The sequence below is a fragment of the Electrona antarctica genome, assembly GCF_951216825.1.
Source record: "Electrona antarctica genome assembly, chromosome: 21".
Lineage (NCBI taxonomy): Eukaryota > Metazoa > Chordata > Actinopteri > Myctophiformes > Myctophidae > Electrona > Electrona antarctica.
Window position 1 is genome coordinate 39,964,564 of NC_136802.1, and position 26,597 is coordinate 39,991,160.

Below are 26,597 nucleotides of genomic sequence, written 5' to 3' on the forward strand. Positions count from 1 at the left end.
TGTATGATGAATGATAAGAGCGCCACTCACTTCACACGAGTGTATTTTTTTTAACTTGCCGTTTAACCACTTGAATCCCAGCGTCCCGGATTCTGGGGTGGAACATTCGCCAAAAATGGCCGATCCACAAGCTCACAACGCAACGTTGTGACCCGGTGTTGGGAGCTTGTAGATCTATTTTTGGTGAAGAGACTTTGTGTACTATAGATTGAAAGAGAAAGAAACGCATTGAGAACAGTGCAACTCAACGTACGTTTTACTAAGTCTAGACAGTCTGTGGTGAAAATAAGCATTGCTTTATAGTAAGGAAACTTGATTAATTTCTTTCTCAAACTGTCTCTTTTCATCTCTCTCTCTCTGTCTGCCCGCCCTCTCCCTCTCCAGGTCTCTCAGAGCATCCTGATCTGGATGTGAGTGCGGTGATGGGGGCTCTGCCGGCCCTGCTGGACGTGCTCAAAACCAAGACGACCTCCTCCTCCTCCTGCAAGCGCTCCTCTTCTCCTCCGGAGAGACGCAGCAGGAGGAGGTCAGCATCTCCGGGGTCCAATCAGAGGAGGCGCTCCGTCTCTCCGGGGTCCAATCAGAGGAGGCGCTCCGTCTCCCCTCCGACTAAACAGAGGAAGCGCTCTGTCTCTCCGGGGTCCAATCAGAGGAGGCGCTCCGTCTCTCCGGGGTCCAATCAGAGGAGGCGCTCCGTCTCTCCAGGGTCCAATCAGAGGAGGCGCTCCGTCTCTCCGGGGTCCAATCAGAGGAGGCGCTCCGTCTCTCCGGGGTCCAATCAGAGGAGGCGCTCCGTCTCTCCGGGGTCCAATCAGAGGAGGCGCTCCGTCTCTCCGGGGTCCAATCAGAGGAGGCGCTCCGTCTCTCCACCGTCCAATCAGAGGAGGCGCTCCGTCTCTCCTCCGTCCAATCAGAGGAGGCGCTCCGTCTCTCCACCGTCCAATCAGAGGAGGCGCTCCGTCTCTCCACCGTCCAATCAGAGGAGGCGCTCCGTCTCCCCGGGGTCCAGAAGACGAGGGACCGAAATGTATTCCTCGGTCTCGTCCTACTCTTCCACGTCCCCTTCTCCGTCCCCGGAGAGGAAGACACGGAAATCTATTATAATCACAGCAGGGAAGAGGTAAAATAATGACTTGAGATGACTTCCCCTTTGCATTCCACCCTCACCATTTTGATTGATTGATTGAAATATGTATTAACCCATTCAGGCCTGAAAAAAAATGTTTTCTAAATTATGACAATTTTCTGAAACATTTGAGGCACATTTTAACGATTTTTCAAAACTAGCAGACCTACAAGTTCATAGCGCGCCACTCGGTGGCGCGCTATGAGCTTGTAGATCTGCTATTTTTCAATAGCTAAATTATAACATAATGTATGTAACCACCAAAAGGGGTTCCCGCTCAAAATGGGTTAACAGTTTGCAGAATTACAGTACATTTCAAGCACAAACTCGATACAAAGACTGTTAACTGTGAGTGGACGACCCAATTAAGCATTACACTTGTTTACAAGAGGGTCCGCCATGTTCAATTCATCAAAACATTTAGAGACGTACAAATAGACACTTCTACTGTATATAGTCAAAGAACAGAACAGGAATGCATCACAAAGGAGGTAAAAAGGGGAAAAGAAATACATAGCACTGAGAAAGCTCTATTTTGTTTAGAGCACATTTTACAAAAAAACGTTTGCCAGCCAAGTCTATGGACTTTTTGGGGCACTAAATGACACTAAATGACGACGTGATGTCATGTGGCCAATATAAATACATTTTGTGACTGGTTTCATTTCATACAATAATAACCACCACATATAGTAGGCAGTGAATCTAAAAACGAATGAATGCCCCTGTGTGTCATGTGGCAGGCAGCCACAGTGGCCACCGCTCACTTCACGCAAGTGTGTGTCTTCACACTGATTCACAAAACCTCCGCGCTAACGTCGTTGGTTCTTGGGGGGGGGGGGGGGGGGGGTTAGTTCTATGTTTATGGCTGAGACATTTTCAAGCTAGCCCCTCAAACGTCAGGTTTTATACTTTACGTCATGTGGCAGTCAGAGTCTATGCACCTTTTATTTTTGAGTGGTGCAACCACTCCAAGGAACAGCAATGTCCGTCCCTAACCTATGTGACTAGAGCCAAATTCCAATACCCCAAAATCTCGGCCACTCGCTCACTCCCACTCGATCACTCGGGGTCATTCCAGCTTGACCCGGAAATGGTTATCGTTCCGATTGTTAATGTAATCCACATGTGGCACAGAAAACACTGCTTGAAACCCGATACTATGCACCCCCCCCCCCACCCCCCATCCACTGGCTGCCGGCCGCTGAGGCTGAGTCGCTGACCCAACACACGCATGCATGCACACACGCACACACATTAAACTAAAAAGCTTTGCTGTTTGTTGAAGAGACACATTTTCGCTGAATTAATAGAGCTTCAGAATGATCTATAGCCTACATATGTGAAAGTGAAAGGACCACAACAAGCCACTGGCTTTATTGCGTTGTGTGATATAAGCATAATAAAAGTAGGCTATATAAATTGGGCTATATTGTGCGCACCTCAAAAGCTTTCTTTTATTTCTCTCTGTGCATGCCTGAATGCACAGACTGCTATGCATGACGGTGAAAATTCTATTTATTTATATGTGGACTGAACTGAATATGTAAGTCAGAGAGACTACCTAATACCTGTTATAGTGTCCGTTATTTGCAAAGACCGTCGGATGAGGGACTGTCGGAGGAGGGGGGGGGGGTGATTTATACGAGCAAAGAGGAACGCGGGCTGCGGGCAGGTCAGGAATTCCCTTCACAATCGTATAATATGAAAGTGTGCGCATCCTGGCGCTTATTCACTATTTCAGGAATAAATAGCCTTGCACATGTTACCAATACATACACATTGGCCTCGGTTACATGCACAAAATGATGAATTGTCTATTCTGTAGACTGTACGGCTCTGGGTTCGGCGTTCCAGTGATCCAGCTGTGTGACACTCTGTATTGTTCCACCGCTGTTGTGCCAGAAACAGAGATGGTGTTGCACTGTTGCCTGCTAATTACAGAGAGAGAGAGAGAGAGAGGCAGGCAGGCAGGCAGGGGGAGAGGGGAGTTGCACCACTCAGTTCACACGGGTGTGATTTTTCTTTAAGCTTTTTCTTTAAGAAAATATAGTCTTCCTCATGTTTTTTTCTTTTGTTCCTTCACAGAAAGCCTCTACTACCTACAACCAGAGAGCCTCTACTACCTACACCCACATCGGCCATATACGGCCATGTATGGCCTCCTCTAGTGCCAGTACCTACACCCACATCGGTGCCTCACATGAGGCCTCTAATGCCTACAATCGCATCTAGTACCAGAAAACCTACACCTAAATCAAAAGCTACGTCGACCCGACAATCTACACCTACGTCTACAGCTGCGTCCACCAGACAAACGACACCTACATCTTCAGCCACATCTAGAGTTTCATCAGCCAGACAATCTGCACATGCAGCCAAAGCTACATCGACCAGACAAACTACACCTAAAGCTACATCCACCGGAAAACCCACACCTACGCCTAAAGATACATCGACCAGACGACCCACTCCTACATCTACAATCGCATCCTCCCGAAAACCCACGCCTACTACGTCTAAAGATGCGTCGACCAGACCAACCACACCCGCGTCCAAGTCGGCATCGACCAGACCTACTTCTACAGCGGCGTCCTGCAGGAAAACTACACCTACATCTACGCCTGCTTCCACAGCTGTGTCGACCAGTCAGAGGTGTGTTTCGAATTCAACCAACTGTAAATGTTTACTTTGAATTGTTCTCTTGAATTAGTGTTAAGTTGAATGGTTGTGGTGAAACACACTGCTGTCCATTCGATCCTTGTGAAAGTGTGATGTCGAGGAACATCTTCCTTAGCCACTCGATCCAAAAGGATCTCCGCCAGGCCGACCGGCTGGGGATGAAGATTATGTTATTGGCCCCTTTCTGTCGGTCTGTCGGTCTCGCAAAGCTCTGGACCTATCGCCATCAAATGTTTGGTGCATGCTGTCAGTTGCTGTCTGTATTATTGTACAGTTGTGATTGGACAGCTGATAAAAAAAAAAAGTTCAACGCCATAAGCGCATTTCTGAAAAACAAACTATTTTCAACTTTTATAAATACTCAGTTCAGCTAGAAAATGCGCTGATCAGCACATTTTTAAAAGTGACTGCTATAGAGCCTCGCAGCCCCGCCCCCACCAGAGACCCAGGAAAATAAATCCCTGTTCATTTTCCTCATAGACTTTTCAGAAAGTATTTATTTAAAGACGTTTACGCCGCGGACAAAGCCAACTCTTGTCGTGACAAATCATGACAATAAACACAATGTTTTGGGCCAAACAAAGAATTAGAAAGTAGAAAAAAAACGGCAGGTTACAACACTTTTCTTGTTGTTTTTCTTCTTTGTAATAAATTGTTTGGTCCAAAATATTGTGTTTGTTGTCATGATTTGTCACGACTCGAGTTGGCTTCGTGCGGCGACGCTTAAAAGGTCTTTAAATAAATACTTTTTGAAATGTCTATGGGAAAAATGCATTGGGATTCCTTTCCTGGGCCTGGCGTCGTCATGAAAGGGGGCGGGACAGCAACGCTCTATACGGTATCATTTTGGTCATTTCTCATAGGCTTTAATGTAAAAAGATAGGCGGTGCCTATTTTCTTTTTTAAATGCACACGGATGTGAACACTTAGATAAGAGTGTCAATAGATAAGAGTGTCAATTAGGGCATTCACTTCTAGTCATTTTTACTAGTTGACTAGTCGACTAGTTGTTTAACTACCTATTATGTAAAAAATAAAAAATATTTTGAAATAAATATTTGTACATTGAAAAACTGTCTACATGGTGACTATAACTATGACCTGATCTTGAGGCCTACAACATCGGGAAAAAATAAATTACTTTATTTTTATTATTTTTGTATCAACTAGTCAACTAGTACCAACAAGGTCGACCAGTGGATTTACTAGTCGACTAGTAAACTAGTCGACTAGTTGCTTAATGCCCTAGTGTCAATAGATGGGTGAATACAGTTTTAATTGGAGAAGATATTCATTCTAGAGGTGAAGGGATGTTACAACTTTAGTGACTTATTTTGCATTTACATCATAAGGTCTAAAATAATCTTCATTGTCAAATAAAGAAAAACTTCAGATTAATCGATTATGAAAACAATTATTGGTTGTAGCCTTAAAGGTATATTCAGTGATTTCACTTAATTCAAATATCACTTATTTTTTCTTATTTTTTGGATAATCCTCCCTACTATAAAGTGTGCTGACCATATAAGGAGTTCCTCCCTGTCCCCAGTGAGCCCCTGGGGTCAAAAAAACCCTAGTTTCAGTTTGGGCTTTGGGTGGCAAAGCCTTCATCCAATCAGGATGAGAGGGGCCTTCCTCCAATCATGATCGAGTGGGGAGGGCATTGGTGCACGTGCTGTTGGTCTGTTGTACTTCCCCCACTGTAGAGCGTGTGCATGTGCACATCTTGTTACCGGGTGGACCGGGTTTTTTTTCCAAATCACTGAATGCTCCTTTACTGGGTTTTTTCTCTTCTTCACAGCGATCCTCTAATTCCTCCAGTCAATCTGCCATCAAGCAGTGTTAAACCGTCGAATAACGACGACAAAACTGTGGCCTCAAAGAGAACCAAAACTACAAATAACTCTGATCCGTCACAACCAAAGGCCGCACAAGCTCAGGGAATACAGGAAGCCAAAGAGCTATTGGAAATTCCAAAACATTCTGCATCGAAAGAAGGATCGGAATTATCAAAACGTCCAAAAGATTCTGAATTGGAAGATGGAGATTCTGAACTTATGAAGTGTGTCCAGTTGAAAGAGAGAGAGAGAGCCAAGATGGCGACATCACCAGGAGCCTGCTTGCTGTGCTTAGCAGCAGCATCATCTTCTCCGTCTTCTACAGGCTCCTCCTCTTCATCTTCCTCGTCCTCTTCATCTGACTCCTCCTCATCTTCATCCTCTTCCTCCTCAACCTCTTCAGAGAGCGAGGCTGCCATGGAGAACGCAACTCGGAGGGAGCCTCAAGTCGAGAAGACGCGGAGAGAAAGCGACAGCGTCAATTCTTCAGGAGAAACGGACGAAGCCAGCAAGAAAACGGACGTGAAGGACACCGAACCCGTTCAAAAGGACCACCCGAATTCAAGCATCGGTGACGCAAAACATAATGAAATGGGTGACGTTCCTGACGTGGAGGAGTCCAAGCGAAAAGCCGCAGAAAGAACACCCCAAATTTCAGTGGACGAATCCAGTGACGGATCGAATGATAATCAACTCGAAACTAAATCAAATGACACTCCCAGCAACGCTACACCATCGGAGGAAGATGACACAGTTCCTCCACCTAATCTCACCCAAACTATACCAACATCTTCAGATGACAAGAGCCCCGACACTACTCTTCCCGGCAACGCTACACCCACAGATTGTAAAATCACTTCTCCACCCAAGACATTGGATGCCAAGTCTAAGCTTCCCGACGACACTCCTCCACCCGAACCTACTCCCGAGTCTTTGGATCAGAAAGATGCCGGAACCACTCGCACCGAGACCAGGGACACTACCGCTATCGACACAAACGCATCTAACAATTCCAACGTCGCCTTTCCACCCGAGACCCCAGAAACGTCCGACAAATCATCGGCGGCTGCCAAGCCTCAGGTTCCCGCTGACCCCGACTCCAGCGGTCTCGGCACCGCCGCACCCCCGGGTAAAGATTCTGTGCCTAACGGCAAAGGAGACAAGTCGTTGTTGGACACACATGGTTCTGAAACCAGTCACGCCGTGTTTAGTAGTCTCAGCGGTGTCACACCCTCGCTTACAGATTCTACGCACGCCTTTCTGTGTTCAGATGCCGAGTCACAGATTCCCCGTACCACTCCTGAGTCCAGTGTGCTGGGCAGTGCCGTGCCGTTACCGGAACATTGCACTCCCACGTCTACACCAGTGGCCAACGAGAGCGAGACCCCACCAAAATGCTCAGACGGAAAGAGTCTGAGCATACCTGGGAACCGTCTGGGGTCTTCTGCCAAAGTCCCTCCACCTGAGGCTACGAAGCCTGAAGGTGAAGACAAGGTCCCTCCACCTGAGGCTACACAGCCTGAAGGTGAAGACAGGCTGGGGTCTTCTGCCAAAGTCCCTCCACCTGAGGCTACGCAGCCTGAAGGTGAAGACAAAGTCCCTCCACCTGAGGCTACGCAGCCTGAAGGTGAAGACAAAGTCCTTCCACATGAGGCTACGCAGCCTGAAGGTGAAGACAAAGTCCCTCCACCTGAGGCTACACAGCCTGAAGGTGAAGACAAAGTCCTTCCGCATGAGGCTACGCAGCCTGAAGGTGAAGACAAAGTCCCTCCACCTGAGGCTACGCAGCCTGAAGGTGAAGACAAAGTCCCTCCACCTGAGGCTACGCAGCCTGAAGGTGAAGACAAAGTCCTTCCGCATGAGGCTACGCAGCCTGAAGGTGAAGACAAAGTCCCTCCACCTGAGGCTACGCAGCCAGAAGGTGAAGACAAAGTCCCTCCACCTGAGGCTACGCAGCCTGAAGGTGAAGACAAAGTCCCTCCACCTGAGGCTACGCAGCCTGAAGGTGAAGACAAAGTCCCTCCACCTGAGGCTACGCAGCCTGAAGGTGAAGACAAAGTCCCTCCACCTGAGGCTACGCAGCCTGAAGGTGAAGACAAAGTCCCTCCACCTGAGGCTACGCAGCCTGAAGGTGAAGACAGGCTGGGGTTCGAGTCTGCTGAAGTGTTGCAGATTCCAATGGAGGAGGCCACCCCTGAAGAGTCAACCGCCTCACTGCAAAACGGTATGTTACTACTAGGTATATACATTTGTTAGGTATTTACAATTTAGGCATTTAGCAGACGCTCTTAATCCAGAGCGATTTACATTAAGCAAGAACAAAAAAGCATGGGAATACATCACATATATAAAATGCATTTATCATGAAACATGCGTAAGCTAAGAACGTAACTAGAACATCTATATAATGACACTATACATATAAACTATACATATATACTATACTATACTATACTATGCTATACATATGTACTATGAAGTGCTATGACTACATACAATGCAATTATTGTGCTGTCTACATGACATGCTATAAGTCTGTTTCAAATGCTATCTAAGTCTAAAAAGTGCTATCTAAGGGGGTAGGGTAAGTGCTATGGGCCATGATGGAGTCTGAAAAGGTGGGTTTTCAGACTACGCCGGAAGATTGGGAGTGATGCTGCAGTTCTGATTGCAACGGGAAGTGCATTCCACAGTTTTGGGGCCAGAAGGGAGAAGAGTTTGCGACGTGTGGAGCGCTGTCCCGGCGTTTTTAGTGAGGGTACTTCCAGCTTTCCTGCGTTGGCTGATCTGAGTGCGCGGGAGGGTTTGTAGGGTTCACTCATGCTTGCAAGATATGGGGGAGCCATACCTTTGAATGCCAGCATCAGAGTTTTGTATTCTGTGCGGGCAGCGACCAGGAGCCAGTGCAGGGGGGAGACATGTGAGAATTTTGGCTGGTTGAAGACCAAGCGAGCTGCGGCATTTTGGATCAGTTGGAGAGGCTTAAAGGGGCATTCCACTCATTTTCAACATCTTACTATGTCATTAATATACCTTAGAGCTGTTGTGTGGAAATAATAAAAAGTCCCCCCATTCTGTGTTTCCTAGAACTGTAAGTATGAAAAAAATCACACCCGTGTGAACTGAGTGGTGTAAGGTCTTATCTAGACTGATCAGCTGTGGTCTGACGTAATGTCTGACGTAATGAAATCACACCTGTGTGAACTGGGTGACCATAGCAACCGTGCTCATTTTTTACGAACAGACAGACAGACACGTAAACTAACAAAGCCAGTTGTAGGAGTGGTTTACACCACTCAAAAATCATTAACATCGTGAAACACATCTTGATGACATCAAGATGTGTTTCACCATGTTAATGATTTTCAGATCTCCAGTTTTAGGAAACACAGAATGGGGGAACCTTTTTATTATTTCCACACAACAGCTTTAAGGTATATTAATGACATAGTAAAATGTTGAAAATGAGTGGAATGCCCCTTAAGTGCACATGCCGGTAGGCCAGTAAGGAGGGAGTTACAATAGTCAAGTTTTGACAAGACTGTTGTCTGGATTAGGAGCTGGGCTGACTCCTGGGTGAGGAACGGTCTAATTCGTCGTATGTTATAGAGCAGGGGTGTCAAACTGGTGATCCGTGGGCCGCATGCGGCCCAGGGAGAGGTCCAATGCGGCCCTCGAGATGATTTTCAAAAAGGAAACAACGCTGCTACTCCCCCACCCGCCCCGCTAATGTCCCTGCTGTAGACGGCTTTGTCTCTGCCCAGGTGCGGAATGTTGTCACTGATGGGCTCGTTAACAGTCTATTCAACTACTAGTTGAGTTGTTGTGGATTACTCTCCTCACACTCTGATATACAGCAGGACATGGAGAGGCTAACCATAGTTGTTACAGCTCAGTAGAGTTTAATTTCCCTTACCAAGTGAGGAATATAGTCTACTTACACACGATAGTCAAAGCAAAGAGATGCAAAGTGTCAGATTTCATGATGGCTACATGTCATTTTTGCCATTTTGGATATTTTTGATAAAATAATGATTGGATTCTTAACTATTTTCGAGTGGTTTATTGGGTATTTTTTCCACCTCTCATACCAAACGTCTTGTAGCCTACAACTGTAATACAAATGAAGTCAATTTATGTGAATAAACAGTCTAGAAAACAAAGCCAAGTGACAACTGTGTAAGTCAACGCACGTGAGCTGCAACTGGCTGCGGCCCTCATCAAGTCACCTTTCGCACAATGTGGCCCTCGCCCCAAAATGAGTTTGACACCCCTGTTATAGAGTGTGAACCTACAGGATCGAGTGGCAGCTGTGATGTGAGTTTTGAACGAGAGCTGACTGTCCAGGACAACACCAAGGTTCCTGGCTGTTGGGGCAGACGTTACCAGGGCGTTGTCTACGGAAATAGTTAGCTCCCGCATAGGGCAGGACTTAGCTGGGTATGTTGCATTGATACAGGTAAATACACATACAATATAAAAGCAAGATACAAAATATTTTGTCCATATTTTGGGCATGTCATAATAACCGAACATTTGGTGTAAATAGCAGATAGCTTGTAGATCTGCTATTTTCGATTAAGAGATTTGGCGTAGAGGGGAAAGAGGAGGAGACCAAGTCCTATGGGGGACCACTGTGCCAACTGAAGTACATTGGTGACTTTAAGTCGTCCAACTTAAGGTTCTTCTTTTAACCCATTTTGACCTGAGATCAGATTCTAAAAATGTCTTCCACATCCTGACAGTTTTCTGAAAAAGCTATGTCCTTCGATTTTTCATAAATAGCAGACCTACAAGCTCGTAGTGCGCCACTCGGTGGCGCGCTATGAGCTTGTAGATCTGCTATTTTTCAATAGCTAAAGCACAACATAATGCTAACACCAAAAGGTATTAAAGTAATAATTATAACATTTTTTATTATGTAATTTGTAGTCAAGTGGCCCTTGTCTCTCAAGCGAACACTCCAAAGACGACCTGTAATTCAGCGCGGTATAACTTGAGGAGAGAATTTCTATTTTGCCAAGCAGCAAAATATCTAGGCTTCGACTAATTTGTTTGTCAGAGTGACAGTGGTGGAAAAAGTACTACATTTTTGAGGGGCGCTAGCCTCTCCTATGTCCAGGTTTTAGTGTGCGTGTAACACCCGTGTGTGATTTGTGTGATTTTATTTTTTTACTTAAGTAAAAGTATCAATACTGCAATGTAGAACTAATCGTAAATGTCCGGTATTCAAAATGTACCAAAAGTAGTAGTAGTAGAAAGTAGTCATTGAGCAGAATGTCCCGTTTCAACTTTTCAAATGTTTTTTAAACATATTTTGAAAATAGCAGATGGCCAAAATGTATATAGGGCTGAAGTGGGATATTGTTTTTTTATTTTTTTACTAATCAAAATCTACAAAGTAACTAGTAACTAAAGTTTTCACATAAAGGTTGAGTAAAAGTACAATATTTGTTCCTGAGATGTAGTGGAGTAGAGGTAACAGTATTGGAAAATGAAAATACTCAAGTCAAGTACAAATACCTCAAAAGTGCGGTACTTAAGTAAATGTAGTTACGTTACACCACTAAGAGCTTCTGTATTGCAGAATGGTAGGAGGCAGAAGTATTAGATACGTGTGTTTTATCATTAAATAAAATATTAGATTTTATTGTATTTCCAAAACTCAATCAGATTCCAGCAAGGATCTGCGGAGGCAATCTTTGATATGAATACTAGAAACGATGAGAAAATAAAAGAATCGAAGCAAAGCTGTCTTTGTTGTTTTAATACACAGAAATGTGCGCACACACAAATGATGGAAGTTTCACGCGGTATAAATCCGTAAGTAAAAAGAGACAACACAGAGTTTGTATCAGTCATGCCAAAGGGCGGGGCTGGTTACGAAGACGGACAAAGAGAGAACTTGAACGTCAAAAATGAGGAACTAGAAGGTCCTGGGTTCGATTCCCGCTCGGGACGCTGTGGGTGCTGACGGCGTGTTTCCTCCTCCGCGTCATCAGTGCCCATACCCGAGGCGGGGTTGGCGAAAGGGCCTTTCTGTGTGGAGTTTGCATGTTCTCCCCGTGTCCCCTAGGGTAGGTACCCTCACAAAAAACATGCAGTAATTCTGGTCTCTAAACTGCCTCCCCCTGGCCAGCCGGGGCGCCTGATGGAGGGGAAAGGAACTGGTTGGAATATCGTGTTCCTTCCATGTGCAACGTCCAACCAGGGAAACTCCCCCCTGTCAGGTGTAAAGGAGCAACTTGGACACTCGGGCATGAAGGAAGCATGAGTTCAAGTCCGTTGCTCTCCCCATGTCCCCCATATATGGGGACTAGGTTGGCGGAGGGTGTGTAGAGCCCAGGATCACATTAGATAATTGACCAGGGGTGAAAAATGGGTTACAAAATCGTGGGATAAAAAAAATATATTTAAAAATGAGGACACTGCTAGTTTCTGCCGCCGGGCATTGCCTGTGACCTTGAGGCCTCAGAGGTGCAGGAGCTCAGCAACTGATACAGCTAGTACTGGCACCCACTAAGTCTTATACAAACATCACTTGACAAATGCAATTGTCCAGTGTAGACATTTCTAATAACACGATTTACAGGAAGCAGGAATCAAGTAGGGTGTTCATTTACGAACAAACACAAACAGTTAGAATATGGAGATGAAAGGTTTCTACCGGACCGAACCAAATCCCTTCTAAATCCTAAGAGTTTGGTAAAAACCTATGTTGCTAGCTAAAATCTAAAATGACACGAATACTTTCCTGGTTTTAATGGGTTAAATAAACCACGGTTTTATCTCCATAGATGCTGTAACGCCGGAGGCTTTGGACAAAGATCAGGTAAGTTTTTTTCTCTTTGTTGCTTAAATATTCAGGCATCTCCGCTGTGTAGGTGTAGGTCACCCCCTGAGTATTTAGTCCAGTATAGTATGGGGCGGCTGTGGCTCAGGAGGTAGACCAGGTCGTCCAATAATCCCTGGGTCGGCGGTTCGAATCCCGGCTCCTCCTGTCCACATGTCGAAGTGTCCTTGGGCAAGACACTGAACCCTACATTGCCTCCAATGAGTCGGTCGGTGTGAGCTCGCCACCATTGGTGTGAATGTGGGAAGTGAGGACGCTGGCGTCGACTGTTCGCCGCTTCATGTATGAATGATTTGATTTGATTTGATTTGATTTGATTTGATTTGATTTGATTTGATTTGATTTGATTTTTATTAAGGATCCCCATTAGCTGGTGGCATAGCAACCAGCTAGTCTTCCTGGGGTCCACACAAGAATAAACATTACAGTAGACATACAATTACAAATACACATTTGTTAAAAAGTCAGTATTCAACTTACATTAGTTCAGATAAAATTAAAATAAAAATTGCTAAGATTACAAGTTAGAGCATGAAAACAAAAAAAACAAAAACACACAACACTTCACTGTATCAAATGGAATTTTAGATGATTTTTAAACGTTAATTTACTGTAAATGCAACAGAGGTTTTGAGGCAGGTTATTCCAAAGTGACAATGATCTATAAATAAATGATCTCTTTAGAAAATTATACTTTGGGCGAGGTAACACAAGCTGCCCATTACTGGAACCTCTAGTGTCGTCATGATCATGATCAGTATTACTAAAAACAATCTGTGAATTTATGAAAACAGGAGTTTTACTACTCATGACTGTTTTGAACAACACAAGAGTATTAAAAGATGACCTATTCTCAACTGTAAGCCAGGAGAGGCAGGCATGCATATGACTCACATTCTGAGAGGGCAACCCATTGTAAAGCGCTTTGAGCACTTGGAAAAGCGCTATAGAAATGCAATTCATTATTTTCAGGACTAAATACTCAGGAGGTGACCTACCCAGACCCCATCTATACATCTATTGAAGAAGGTTTGAAGGTAGAAAAGGTCTTCTTACATTTCTTGTGTTTCAGGACATGGACATGGATCTGGATGAGGGTCCAGACGGTGTGGAAGAGGGCATCTTTGAGGCAGAGGAGAAGAAGAGTGTCTGTGCACGCTCCAGAACCCGCTCCAGATCACACTCCAGGTCAGGATTTTGCTTAGTATGCATTTGTAACCCCAAGTGTGAGGCCTCCATGGATATCAATGCATGTCCATCCATCCATCCATCCATCCATCCGCCACTTTAGTTCCAAACAATGAACTGTTGTCCTTGGCCGTGGCTCAGTGGTCCAGGCACCTTGGCTGGCAATCCAGTCTGGCAGTGTGCCGCGGGTTCGACTCCCGATCCCGACGGCCTTCACTTCCCCCCCATCTCTCTCCCCATTTCCTGTCAGCCTACTGTCTGTCCCCCCCATAAAAAATAAATAAATCAAGGCGAAAGCCACAAAAAACAACAACAAAACAATGAACTGTCGCTGTAAGGGAAAGCGAGAGTTTGCATATAACTAAGGTTCTATAGGAGGTATGAAATAGAATCTCGTCTTTCCAAACACTTCCTTTAGAATTTGCTGTGCACTCAGAGGACGAACTCGAACTCTACAAATTCTAGTGATCAAATGGCCTTTCCTTCAGTGCCACCCGCAGGCCTAGTTTCCCACTCGTATATGAGATATCCTAATGTAACCGTGACACTTGCAGAGCGCATGTATGGCTCTCGGGGAGGCATATGAACTCTTAACCTGTTGGAGTGACTCCATGACCTTGCCTTTAGTGCCACCCTCAAGCCAAAATGTCAGGTTTGCTCCCCACAAGCTGCCTCATAATCTAATAAGCAGCCAGCAAGACGAACTGTATAGATTCTGGTGACCACTTGAGTGAGAGAGCATGAGAATCTCTCAGATGACAATATAATTAGCAGGCGCTAGCAGGGCTCTTAAAATCTCGTTTTCCTTTGGGTCCCTCTCGTATACATTGCGGAATGGTATGGCTCTTAAGCCAAGTGTGTTGTTGTTGTTTTAAGTCCCACATATGTACTGCTTTCAGTCGGACGACTTAATTAGTAAGTAGTAGTAAGTAGCCTTGCCGAGCCATGAGGCCCATAGGGCAGGAGCCTATCTCCTGTTTCTGTAGCGTGAGGCAGCTTGATGTACAAGTACACCCCCTGGACATGACGCTAGTATGTCGCAGGGACTTACCCCCAATCCAACCCTTGATGCTGAGTGTCAAGCAGGGAGGCATTGGGTCCCATTTTTACAGTCTTTGGTATGACCCGGCCGGGGATTGAACCCCGACCTCCCAGTCTCAGGGCGGACACTCTAACCACAAGGCCACTGACTTAATTAGACCGGTGATTATTTGTCCCCAAGCCTGTCTGTCATATGAGTCGGCCACACTCTGGCGGAAAGCAAGTAGGCTGCGAGCAGAGTAATGAGTGCTCAAGTGAACGAGAATTAAACGGAAATATTGTTTCCGTTTTTATGCTTTACGCGTTTCGGCTATGAGCCTTCATCAGAGCATAGCTTCGGGGGCGCCTGTGGCGTCGAAGCATTTACCATAAAAGGCATGTATAGTGGCAGAAAATGGCCTCTTCCCACTCACTCTCACCCCCCCTCACCCCGTTCCCCTGCGCCAGTCACAATGATCAAAGGCGCAGTTGGACACAGGTGGCCAGTTTGCATGACTGTATAGAAAGGCGTTCATTTGTACGGAGAGTCAGTCGCTATCCTGTGCCTCTGGAGGCTACGCCAGTTAGGACTCTGCTTTGCGGTCTACTTCTTCTGAGTCCGAGTCCTATTCTTCCCCTTCATCGGAGCTCCCTCAACAGGCACTTTGCCAAATAACTTTTTTTCCCACAACCGCTGAGTTTTCTCTCCCCGCAGGTCCCCTAAGAAGAGGAGGAGGTCCAGGTCACGCTCAGGCTCCCGCAAGCAGAAACGCTGCGAGAGCTCGCACCCCCGCTCCAGGGACGGCGAGAGGAAGTCGTTGCACTCCGACTCCAGTGCGGGACACACCCGTGAGCGCGAGAGAGAGCGGCAGAAGAAGGGACTTCCTCCCATACTCTCCAGGACTCTGAGCGGTAAAAAGGAACTTCCCGAAATCTGATTATTTTCAGTTCTTGAGATTCTGCCTGAAGATTTACTTATTTTTGAGTGTTGCAACCACTCCAAGGAACAGCAATGTCCGTGTTCAACTATGTTTGTGACTATGTTTGTGTGTGACTGTGACTATGAGCACCAGTACCAATGAGTACCAAAAGTGGCGCTGTTGTGCCAGAAACAGAGAGAGAGAGATAGTGCTGCACTGTTGCCTGCTAATGAGGGAGAGAGAGAGAGAGAGAGGGGGGGGGGGGGGAGATTTGCACCACTCAGTTCACACGGGTGTGATTTTTTTCTCCTTTTTTAAACCCAGTGTGCAGCACAACTCTGTGGGTCGGCCAGGTGGACAAGAAGGCCACTCAACAGGCGCTCTCCAACCTGTTTGAAGAGTTTGGACAAGTTGAGTCCATTACTGTGAGTACAGATGCCATTAACAGGCCCCGTGTGACCGCTGACATATTGATAATGTCTCCTGTGAGATCTGAACACTGTGTCATTGGCTGTCTGCTCTCTCCTCTGCACTCTGAAAACGTTGTCTCTATCCTGCACGCCCTCTCGCCGCCCGTCATGTTCATTTTCACATTGTTGCTCTGTTCTATTAATCACCGCTCCACTAGTCTCCAAGGTTATAATAGTTTTGGATGTTTACTATTTTTTCTTTTCCTAATTCAGTTAGTTTTCATTAGTGGCTAGTTTTAGCTTAGTTTATAAACTAAGGGCATTTTGTCTAGAATTCCAGTTTTGTAAATTCAGTTTCAGTTTTTTTTTTTTTTTTTTTTTTTTTTAAATGTGGTTTTTAATTTAGTTAACAAAAGTTTTTAGTTTTCGTTATTTTTGCTATAGTTTTCGTTGACTATAATAACCTTATTATAATAATAACCTGTCTCTTGTCCTCCAGATGATCCCTCCCAGAGGCTGTGCCTACGTCTGCATGGTGCACAGGCAGGACGCGTACCGCGCCCGGCACAGGATCAGCACCGGCACCTTCGAGGTCGGACCCAAGGTCATCAAGGTATATACAGCCCCCCCTGCCTGTGTGATTTGATTTTTTTTATCACACAAGACACACCCCCCTCATGGTCGGTCCCACTATGATTGTCACACCCTTAACCCATTTTGGGGCGGGAACCCCTTTTGGTGTTTTAAATATGTTATAATTTAGCTATTGAAAAATAGCAGATCTACAAGCTCATAGCACGCCACCGAGTGGCGCGCTACGAGCTTGTAGGTCTGCTATTTTTGAAAAATCGTGAAAATATTTATTTCAGAAAACTGGAGGATTTAGAAGAATTATTTTAAATGTTGAGGTCAGGCCTAAATGGGTTAAAACAATTACATGAACTGCTTAACCCTATCTAGGAGACATTTTATTTATCCATGAACAATACATGGTGGTCTGTTCAGATAAATGCCCTTTGAGAGGTTTTTCTTACCTTTAACGTTCCTGTGTGTGTAGTGTACTTGTATTGCTACACTTGTGAGGGCCAATAGTCCCCCACCAGTGTAGTACAATAATGACCATTATTGACATTGTGAGGACAATTTTCCTGGCCCTCACAAGAGAAGTGGTCGGTAAAAATGGCAAAAGCACTGGTAATAAAAAAAATCACACCCGTGTAAACTGAGTGGTGCAAGGTCTTATATAGCCTGATCAGCTGTGGTCACTGTGGTCTCATTCCGGCCAATCACAATGCACCATGCTCATTTTTTGGTACGAACAGACGGACAGACACGTAAACTATAAAGCCAGTTGTAGGAGTGGTTTACACCACTCAAAAATGGCATTCGTTAACATACAATCTAAAATAGTGGTCTGTCTGTCTGTCTGTCTGTCTGTCTGTCTGTCTGTCTGTCTGTCTGTCTGTCTGTCTGTCTGTCTGTCTGTCTGTCTTGTCTTGTCTGGTCTGGTCTGTCCAGATTGCGTGGGCACTGAACAAGGGGGTGAAACAGGAGTACAAACAGTTTTGGGACGTGGACCTGGGCGTGTCTTATATCCCCTGGGAGAAGGTGAAGCCGGGTGACCTGGATAACTTGGCCGCAGGTGGCATCGTCGACCAGGAAACTGTCAACGACGGTGAGAAAGAACAAACGTCACTCGAGTCTTTATACAGTTTTATCGACTTGACGGCAAACATGGGCTGTATGACTAGTAGTATGAGTAGTAAAAGAAAAATATAAGCTGTCATTGTCCATGTGCATATTGCATATTCCACCCTTTTCTCCTCAATTTAGTCGTTGACTCCCCACAAACATTTCTGTGTTGTCACTGCTGTTGTATACTACTGACTCACCAATCTTTTTTTTGAGTGGTGCAACCACTCCAAGGAACAGCAATGTCCGTGTTAACCCGCCTATGCGACTATGAGTACCAGTAGGGGCAAAGGTGGTGCTGTTGTGCCAGAAACAGAGAGAGAGAGAGATAGTGCTGCACTGTTGCCTGCTAATGAGAGAGAGAGAGAGAGAGAGAGAGAGAGAGAGAGAGAGGGGGGGGATTATGAATTTAATACCCTGAATGGAAACAAGACCGCAAGGACCTTTTTCAGTGATCTCCTTGGACGTGTGTTTGACCGTACTCGCACTCTGTTACTGTTTACAGTACAGATTACTTGACTTTATTTCTGTATTCAATCAAATCAATCAATACCCCTCCCTGGCCCAACGCTCACCGCTGACAGGTGCCGCCCCCCCAGCTCGTAGGAGCGTATGCAATGACCAATATCGCCCTCCCTGCCCGGCTTCCCAACGCCGAACACGGCGTGTTGGGGCCCCCCTGGCGGTTGTTAGAGATAGCTTTGTAGACGACAGACTAATAGTGCAGTGAGATCATTTAAATACCCTCCTGGATCACGCCATCTCTGTGCGTCCTTTTAAATGGTGAAGTTAACCCATTGTGACCTGAGATCAGATTCTAAAAATGTCTTCTACATCCTGACAGTTATCTGAAAAAGCTATGTTTCTATGTCAGCCGTTCTTCGATTTTTCAAAAAAATAGCAGACCGAGTGGCGCGCTACGAGCTTGTAGATCTGATATTTTTCAATAGCTAAAGCATAACATAATGCTAACACCAAAAGGGGTTCCCGCCCCAAAATGGGTTAAGAGCAGATGAGTATTACAGTTAAAGTGTATTTAATCAATCAGCAGTAAGTTAAAAGTATCACAGATTGAATAATAGAATGAGTTGCAGAGATCTCTGGGCGTCAAGAATGCAGTCTTGACGCAGACTCAATGACCCGCCATCGACCCTGCTCTGTAGTCTATGGCAGGGCGTGAAGTCTGCGTATCTGATATTTGGTCCCTCGCCCATGTATATGTTAACTAACAATGCATAGGTTATTTCCCATTATGTTGAATATTGTAGACTTCTGCTTTTCCTGGGGTCACTAGAGGGTCAGTCAGCAGTTCTTCACGTCGAGGCGATGGGTGACAAATGACAATGCAACCTATAGAAATATAGGAACTCTAGGGTAAAGGAGCATTCAGTGATTTGGGTGATTTGGAAAACCACCCAGTCCGCCCCGGTAACAAAATGTGCACATGCACGCTCTACAGTGGGGGGGGAAGTGCAACAGGCCAACAGCACGTGCACCAAGGCCCACCCCCACTCGATCATGATTGGAGGAAGGCCCCACTCATCCTGATTGGATGAAGGTTTTGCCACCCGCCACCAAAACTGAAACTAGGGTTTTTTTGACCCCAGGGGCTCACTGGGGACAGGGAGGAACTCCTTATATGGTCAGCACACTCTATAGTAGGGAGGATTATCCAGAAAAAAAGAAAAAATAAGTGATATTTGAATTAAGTCAAATCACTGAATATATGCATATACGCAGTCAACGCATTCATTCTTGAACCCCTCCGCCATCTGCCTGTTTGTTTCTCAAGACTTCTTGATATATGCATTTCTGGCATAGTGTGACTTCTTACACAGCACAGGGCTTTTTGCCCTGTGAGGAGATAACCGCTAGTCATTGTATGCATTATGATATGGCACAATGAGCACAGTGCTTATAACATGACTGAGTTGCAATGCTCCATGTGATCTTTTTTCTTTTATTAGGAAAATAGCCTACACATGGTAAATGGTGCATTTATATAGCGCCTTTATCCAAGGCACTTTACATAGATTGTGCATTACATTCACCCATTCACACACATTCATACACCGATGGCGGCGGAAACCATGCAAGGCACCAACCAGCACATCAGGAGCAATTAGGGGTTCAGTGTCTTGCTCAAGGACACTTCGACACTAACTCTGGGGGAGCCCACAGGGTTCGAACTGGCAACCTTACGGTTACCATCCAGCCACTCTACCCCTGAGCCACTGCCGCCACGGCAATGTGGTTATAATATTTAAGCATGTACGCATTATACCATAATATAATCCTAATATTCAGAGTGACTATATGATCGCAGTGACACTATGCCACGACTGGTTGCCACTTTTAAGATTAAAGGATATAAGTTGACAAAAATATAATTGAAAAGGATATAAGTGAAGGATATCTCATCACGGTCCCGACCCACTGGTTGAGAGCCACTGGTTACAAAAAAACAAAAAAGACGCATCCAAACAAAGAACCAGAGGAATGTTTGAAACAGTCTCTATATCTTCTCTCCTGCCCTCTCCTCATCCTCTCCTCCTCATCACATCCGCAGAATGGGAGGCCGCCAAGCACGCAGAGGCAGCCATAGATGCTCAGAGTCAGCCAGCCAGTGCAGAAGCCATAGCAGCATCCACCGCCCAGACTGAGGCTGCCTACAGCCAGCAGGTCACAATGATGCCTGTTCAGGTACACATGCGTACAGAGAAGACTCTTCTCACCCATAACCAGTGGAGGGAAACGTACTTAACCCATTTTGACCTGAGATCAGATTCTAAAAATGTCTTCTACATCCTGAAAGTTTTCTGTAAAAGCTATGTTTCTATGTCAGTCGTTCTTCGATTTTTCAAAGATAGCAGACCTACAAGCTCGTAGCGCGCCACTCGGTGGCGCGCTATGAGCTTGTAGATCTGCTATTTTTCAATAGCTAAATCATAACATAATGCTAACGCCAAAAGGGGTTCCCGCCCAAAATGGGTTAATTCTTTTTTTTACTTAAGTAAAAGTATAAATAGTGCAATGTAGAAATGCTCTGTTACAAGTAAAAGTCTGGTAATCAAAATGTACTTGTAAATGTACTTGTGTAAAAGTATAAAATAGTAAATGCTCATTAGGCAGAATGTCCTGTTTCACAAGTTTTCGGATCATTTCGGTAGCAAAACCTTCAAAATGTCTTCTAAATCTAGTCAACCAGGCCTGCAGTAGGCTATGCACTGGACAAATGTGCATGGCATTATTTAAATAAACTAGAAATACGAGGACATGACAGGGGGGGGAAATCAACTTTTAACGACCACCCAACCAGAGTTTTCATGTTGCATGTTAAGACTACGGTCATTAGTATTATTGCCATCACCTGGGCGGGTCAGTCGTGTAACTTTCTCGACGTTAAGGTGTGTTCAAGAACACAGACATGCAAAACAACACTGACCGCTATGAGATGGCGGAAGCTTGACCTGCATAGCAACAGTTGCTAAGCCATTTGGATTGGCATTGGACAATCGCTTTTTGGGGCGGGATTTAGGGAAAGCCTAATTCCAAGTATTATCAAAGTATTCTGTGCCATGGCACCCACTTTGAGAAACCGTGATCTATTTTGTTTAATATTATATGCCGTTTTGTAAAAGAGTTACAGAACAGGTCAATGTTTTATGAACAGTGCAATTTATTTGTTCATATAATGTGTAATGCAGGAGCAGAATACATACTGTAGTAACTGTACAGTACAGTAGGCGCAAACATATTAACTAGGGCCGGGACTTTAACGCGTTAATTGAGGTTAATTAACTACAGAAAAATAAAGGTGTTAAAAAAAATTACGCATTTAATCGCACCTTTTTTTTCCACCGCGGAACGTTTCTCACTGTGTTTCTAGTAGTACTGAATTGGCTGCGGCACGCGAGCAGCAGCAGCAGCAGCTGCCCCAGCTGTTGTTCACTCTACACTACAGGCTACAGCTCCGTCAGAAAGCCCAAAGTCCAAACCCAAATGAATCGAATGAAGAAGCCGCTTATATCGCTTTTGCTTGCCTGGATTGGACATTTAGATGTAAAAGCTATCGGATGGACGCGTGGATAGCGGCATGGCTGTGTGCAATGTCAGAGGGAAAGGATCCATTTATGACCAACGTTAGCTTATATGCTAGGCTTGCTAGCTGCTTCAGTTTAACATGTCTCACAGACCACCGGAGACGCGCTGTGATTTCACCACAGCACGAAGCTGTCAGGCTGTCCTCGATGCGAAACATACTGAAGTAGCAAGCGACAAGCGTGGGTCAGCCCCAACCTCATGTGAAATGTTTCCCCCATAATAAAGTTGTTTTTATTTGTTCTCATGCCCCGCCATGTAAAGCACATTTGAGTATTCATATACACACTGAAGACACTATATAGGCACTTGCTGCTCTTGTTTATCTGTTGGGATAAAAAAGTTGTATTGCTTAAAGGGGAATACCACTCATTTTCAACATTTTTCTATGGAGTTGTGTGCACTGGAAATAATAAAGTCACCCCATTATGTGTTGCCTATAGAACTGGAGGTCTGAAAAAAACAGTAACATTATGAAGTACATTTTTGTGATGTCACTGAGATGTACTTTATAAAATGTTACTGATTTTTTTCAGATCTCCAGTTCTAGACACAGAATGGGGGGGACTTTCTTATTATATCCACACAACAACTCTAAGGTATATTAATGACAGTAAAATGTTGAAAATTAGTGGAATCCCGTAGTCACTATTCACTGGGATACCAAAAAACATTTAAAAAAAAAGGTTTCTCACTGTTCTCGGGTTGAATATTGATATGCGATTAAAATGCGATTTAATCGAGATTAATTAACTACAAAGCCTCTGGTTAATTAGATAATTTTTTTTAATCGAGTCCCAGCTCTAATATTAACCCATTCTGGACGGGAACCCCTTTTGGTGTTTTAACTAAGCATTATGTTATAGTTTAGCTATTGAAAAATAGCAGATCTACAAGCTCATAGCGAGCTTGTAGGTCTGCTATTTTTGAAAAAACGTGAAAATGTAGTGCACAAATCTTTGAATATATATTCTTTCAGGAGACTTTTTTTTTAATTTCGACGTCAGGCCTAAATGGGTCAAAAACTCCTAATTAAAGATGATTTGCTTTGGGAGCTTTCCATCTCCATCTCAACGATAAGACAGTTCCCTTTTACGACCCACATACGTAACCGGCAATTATCCACAATGTTGCAGGAAAGTCATGCGATTGACCAAGAAGAGCGCTCGTCAACGGAGGAGACCGCTGTCCAGACACGGGAGGTGCAGGCCAGAGTACTTCATACTAGTGGCGCCCAAGCAGCCCTGGGAGAGGTCGCTGCCCGCTGTGCCCCTCTGGGGACCGCTGCCCAGTACAGGACGAGGTTCAAGGACGTGAAGCGCATGGGCAAGAGAAAGGTGCCCGCGAGCGGCAGACGGGACAGAGCCACCGGAGGGGTTCCCGCCGTCTCTCAGACTCCCACAGATTCTGAGGACGTCGCAGACTCTGCCCTCCCACCAGAGGCTGCTGAGGGGGTCGAAGGGCCAGACTCTGCCCTCCCACCAGAGGCTGCTGAGGGGGTCGAAGGGCCAGACTCTGCCCTCCCACCAGAGGCTGCTGAGGGGGTCGAAGGGCCAGACTCTGCCCTCCCACCAGAGGCTGCTGAGGGGGTCGAAGGGCCAGACTCTGCCCTCCCACCAGAGGCTGCTGAGGGGGTCGAAGGGCCAGACTCTGCCCTCCCACCAGAGGCTGCTGAGGGGGTCGAAGGGCCAGACTCTGCCCTCCCACCAGAGGCTGCTGAGGGGGTCGAAGGGCCAGACTCTGCCCTCCCGCCAGAGGCTGCTGAGGGGGTCGAAGGGCCACGGATCGGATTTCCAGGTTAAAGCACAATTAGAATGTTCGAATATAAATATGCGGCTGAAGTTAATACATTCTGGGCCTATTTAATTTAGGCGTTACTGTGTACTAGCATGAACAGCTCCTGTACAGATACACGCTGCCACACGGAAACACAAAATCACACCTGTGTGAAGTGAGGGTCGCTAAATATATTAAAGTAACTCATGTTGATTAGGTGATGTAATGGTGATGTAAAACAATTTAACAAACGGTGCCAACACAAACATTGAATTCTCTTTATTGTTAACAGATTAATCGCCCAGGACGAAGTTCTTTGTCCTTTCTATTAGTAATGCCTGACGAAGTATTGTCCTAAAGACGAAGTTTATTGATACGAGAACAGATCGCCTGGCTGTATAGCCCAGGTGCGCAGGCTGGGCTCTCCTCGGTGACGCGCAAGACTGAGACGTCATCAAAAAACTCCCTCCTCTGTTTAGCTGATGAAAACGAAAATCTTAAAACGTTCATAAATCGCGATCTAAATCATCCCGTCTTTTTCTGAAAAAAGATCCTGTGTTAGATGGCGCTCCGCGGTCCAGTCGCTAGTCTCGATAGATTTATTCTTGTCTCCCGTTGTTGTCGATCGATTCTAAAGTGCTGTGGCTATTGTTATCTGCTACACAACATCATGAACTTCCGGCCGGTCCGTCCGGAAAAGGCGTCCGTGTTTATAAATCGACTGGGCGCATGAATGTAATGGATTAAATAGTTCCGGGCAATTAAAGTGTTAATGGCATTTAATGTTTGTGTTAGGGACAAGATGACATACATTTTCCCTTCATTGTCAATGGCATTTTTAAAACATTGAACTAAAAACAAACATTAAACCTGTATATAGGAGCCCCTCAAACATTACACTACTACAAAAAAGTAGTAGCCTGCCAACTAATGTGATTAGTTTCAGCTGTGTTTACACCTTATTGCTGATATGTCTTTAATGAAATTCACCACAATTCTCTTGTCACACTAGCACCCTCAGAACAACCTGGCGAAGTGGAAGATGGCAGTGAAGGAGACGACGAGAGACGGTCACGGTCCGCCACGCCGCCGCGCGGCAGGGGCGTGCACGTCCGACCCCGCAGGCGAAGATTCTTCGACGCTCGGCGCGCCAGGTTCAGAACGCTGCAGGTGGAACTGGTGGACACCCGGCGGAGCATCGTCGGTCAGCTCCGCGGGATGGAGAGCCGCATGTATCCTGTGTTGCAGTCCATCAGCCGGAGCTTGGAACGAATGGCGGATTTCATGGCAGGCAGTTCAGCTCCAGTGGCTCATATAATGAACAACAGCTCAGCTCCAGTGTCTCATATAATGAACAACAGCTCAGCTCCAGTGTCTGATATAATGAACAACAGTTCAGCTCCAGTGGCTCATATAATGAACAACAGCTCAGCTCCAGTGGCTCATATAATGAACAACAGCTCAGCTCCAGTGGCTCATATAATGAACAACAGCTCAGCTCCAGTGTCTCATATAATGAACAACAGCTCAGCTCCAGTGTCTGATATGATGCACAACAACTCAGCCCCAGTGCCTGATATAATCGACAACAGCTCAGCCCCTGTGCCTGATATAATCGACAACAGCTCATCCCCAGTGGCTGATATAATCGACAACAGCTCATCCCCAGTGGCTGATATAATCGACAACAGCTCATCCCCAGTGGCTGATATAATCGACAACAGCTCATCCCCAGTGCCTGATATAATCGACAACAGCTCAGCCCCTGTGCCTGATATAATGGACAACAGCTCACCCTCAGTGCCTGATTTGATGGACAACAGCTCAGCCCCTGTGTCTCTCATGATGGACAACAGCTCAGCCCCTGTGTCTCTCATGATGGACAACAGCTCAGCCCCTGTGTCTCTCATGATGGACAACAGCTCAGCCCCTGTGTCTCTCATGATGGACAACAGCTCAGCCCCTGTGCCTGATATGGACAGCAGCTCAGCTCCAGTGGCTGATGTACAGGACTGCTCAGTCTCTGTGTCTGATATGATGAACCAGAACTCAGTCCCTGTGTTTGATATAACAGACCGGAACTCTGCCCCAGTGGTTGATATAATGAATCAGAACTCGGCCCCAGTGGTTGATATAACGGACCGGAACTCAGCCCCCGACCCCACCCTTAAGGCAACCGACTCGCCTCTTCGGTCTCTCAGGTCAAGGGCTAACCTGACCACGACGGATACGTCCAGCGGTGTGTCGGATACTTCCACATCCACCAGCACTTCCGACTTGTCTCCGAGGGGCCGCAAAGCCACAGGCCTTCACACCCCCCGCGGTGGTCGGAGAGGCAGCCGCAGGCGCCGCTGAAGTTTGTTTGTTTTTATAGTTTGTTTGTTCTAAATCTAAATCGAGTTTTGGGGCGGTAGGACGGAAGGATTGCCCGTCCATGTTTCTGTTTTTGTGGTTAATAAACAATTCATTTCATAATGACCTTTTTTTTTTATTCAAAGAGGAACGTCACCCCAAGTCACAATGTGTTGTAACTTTCAACTGCCATAACGTTCAAGTGCATTACTGGAGAGCTGTCACATAATATGGACAATAAGGCCTTTCTGCCGATCTCTTGGCAAGACAAACATCTGATGAGGTGCCTAAAGACTCCATCTGAATATAATAGGCCTGTGCACTTGCTGAACTTGGCTCATAGTTCGGCCCTTCTTTCATTCACATAATTCATTGTGTTCTATGCTATGGTAGATCTTCCATAAAAGGGACACATCGCTCTAGAGAGTTTACTCCTTAAGCCTGAGACTTTAAAGGAGAATTCCATACTAAAAGGCTTTCTTACCTTTCTTTGTATCAAATCAAATCAAATCAAACTTTATTTGTATAGCACCTTTACAACAGCCAGAGCTGACCAAAGTGCTGAACAGAGTGAAACAAGACAGTAGAGCATAGCAATATAAAACAATGAAAAAAGACAATAAAATATAAAACAGAGCA

The 26,597-nt window shown here is 45.5% G+C and overlaps 2 protein-coding genes across 4 annotated transcripts in view; both read left to right on the forward strand.

The window, feature by feature from the left end:
* LOC306914094 (uncharacterized protein) overlaps positions 1 to 26,081 on the forward strand; it is a 39,485-nt gene extending 13,404 nt beyond the window's left edge. For 2 of the 3 annotated variants that reach the window (XM_079490997.1, XM_079490998.1), the window contains exons 8-20: positions 385 to 1,120; positions 3,215 to 3,781; positions 5,610 to 7,129; positions 7,400 to 7,870; positions 12,444 to 12,478; positions 13,572 to 13,687; positions 15,423 to 15,619; positions 15,952 to 16,052; positions 16,537 to 16,650; positions 17,556 to 17,712; positions 20,299 to 20,432; positions 22,967 to 23,627; positions 24,619 to 26,081. In XM_079490997.1, coding sequence (XP_079347123.1) covers positions 385 to 1,120; positions 3,215 to 3,781; positions 5,610 to 7,129; positions 7,400 to 7,870; positions 12,444 to 12,478; positions 13,572 to 13,687; positions 15,423 to 15,619; positions 15,952 to 16,052; positions 16,537 to 16,650; positions 17,556 to 17,712; positions 20,299 to 20,432; positions 22,967 to 23,627; positions 24,619 to 25,961 — 6,152 coding nt within the window. In that variant the 3' untranslated portion in view covers positions 25,962 to 26,081. The remainder of the gene's footprint in view (positions 1 to 384; positions 1,121 to 3,214; positions 3,782 to 5,609; positions 7,130 to 7,399; positions 7,871 to 12,443; positions 12,479 to 13,571; positions 13,688 to 15,422; positions 15,620 to 15,951; positions 16,053 to 16,536; positions 16,651 to 17,555; positions 17,713 to 20,298; positions 20,433 to 22,966; positions 23,628 to 24,618) is intronic. The other variant, XM_079490999.1, reaches the window with a different exon arrangement.
* The window catches only part of tkfc (triokinase/FMN cyclase), a 106,989-nt gene that overhangs the window by 53,064 nt on the left and 27,328 nt on the right, over positions 1 to 26,597 (forward strand). The window lies entirely within an intron of this gene.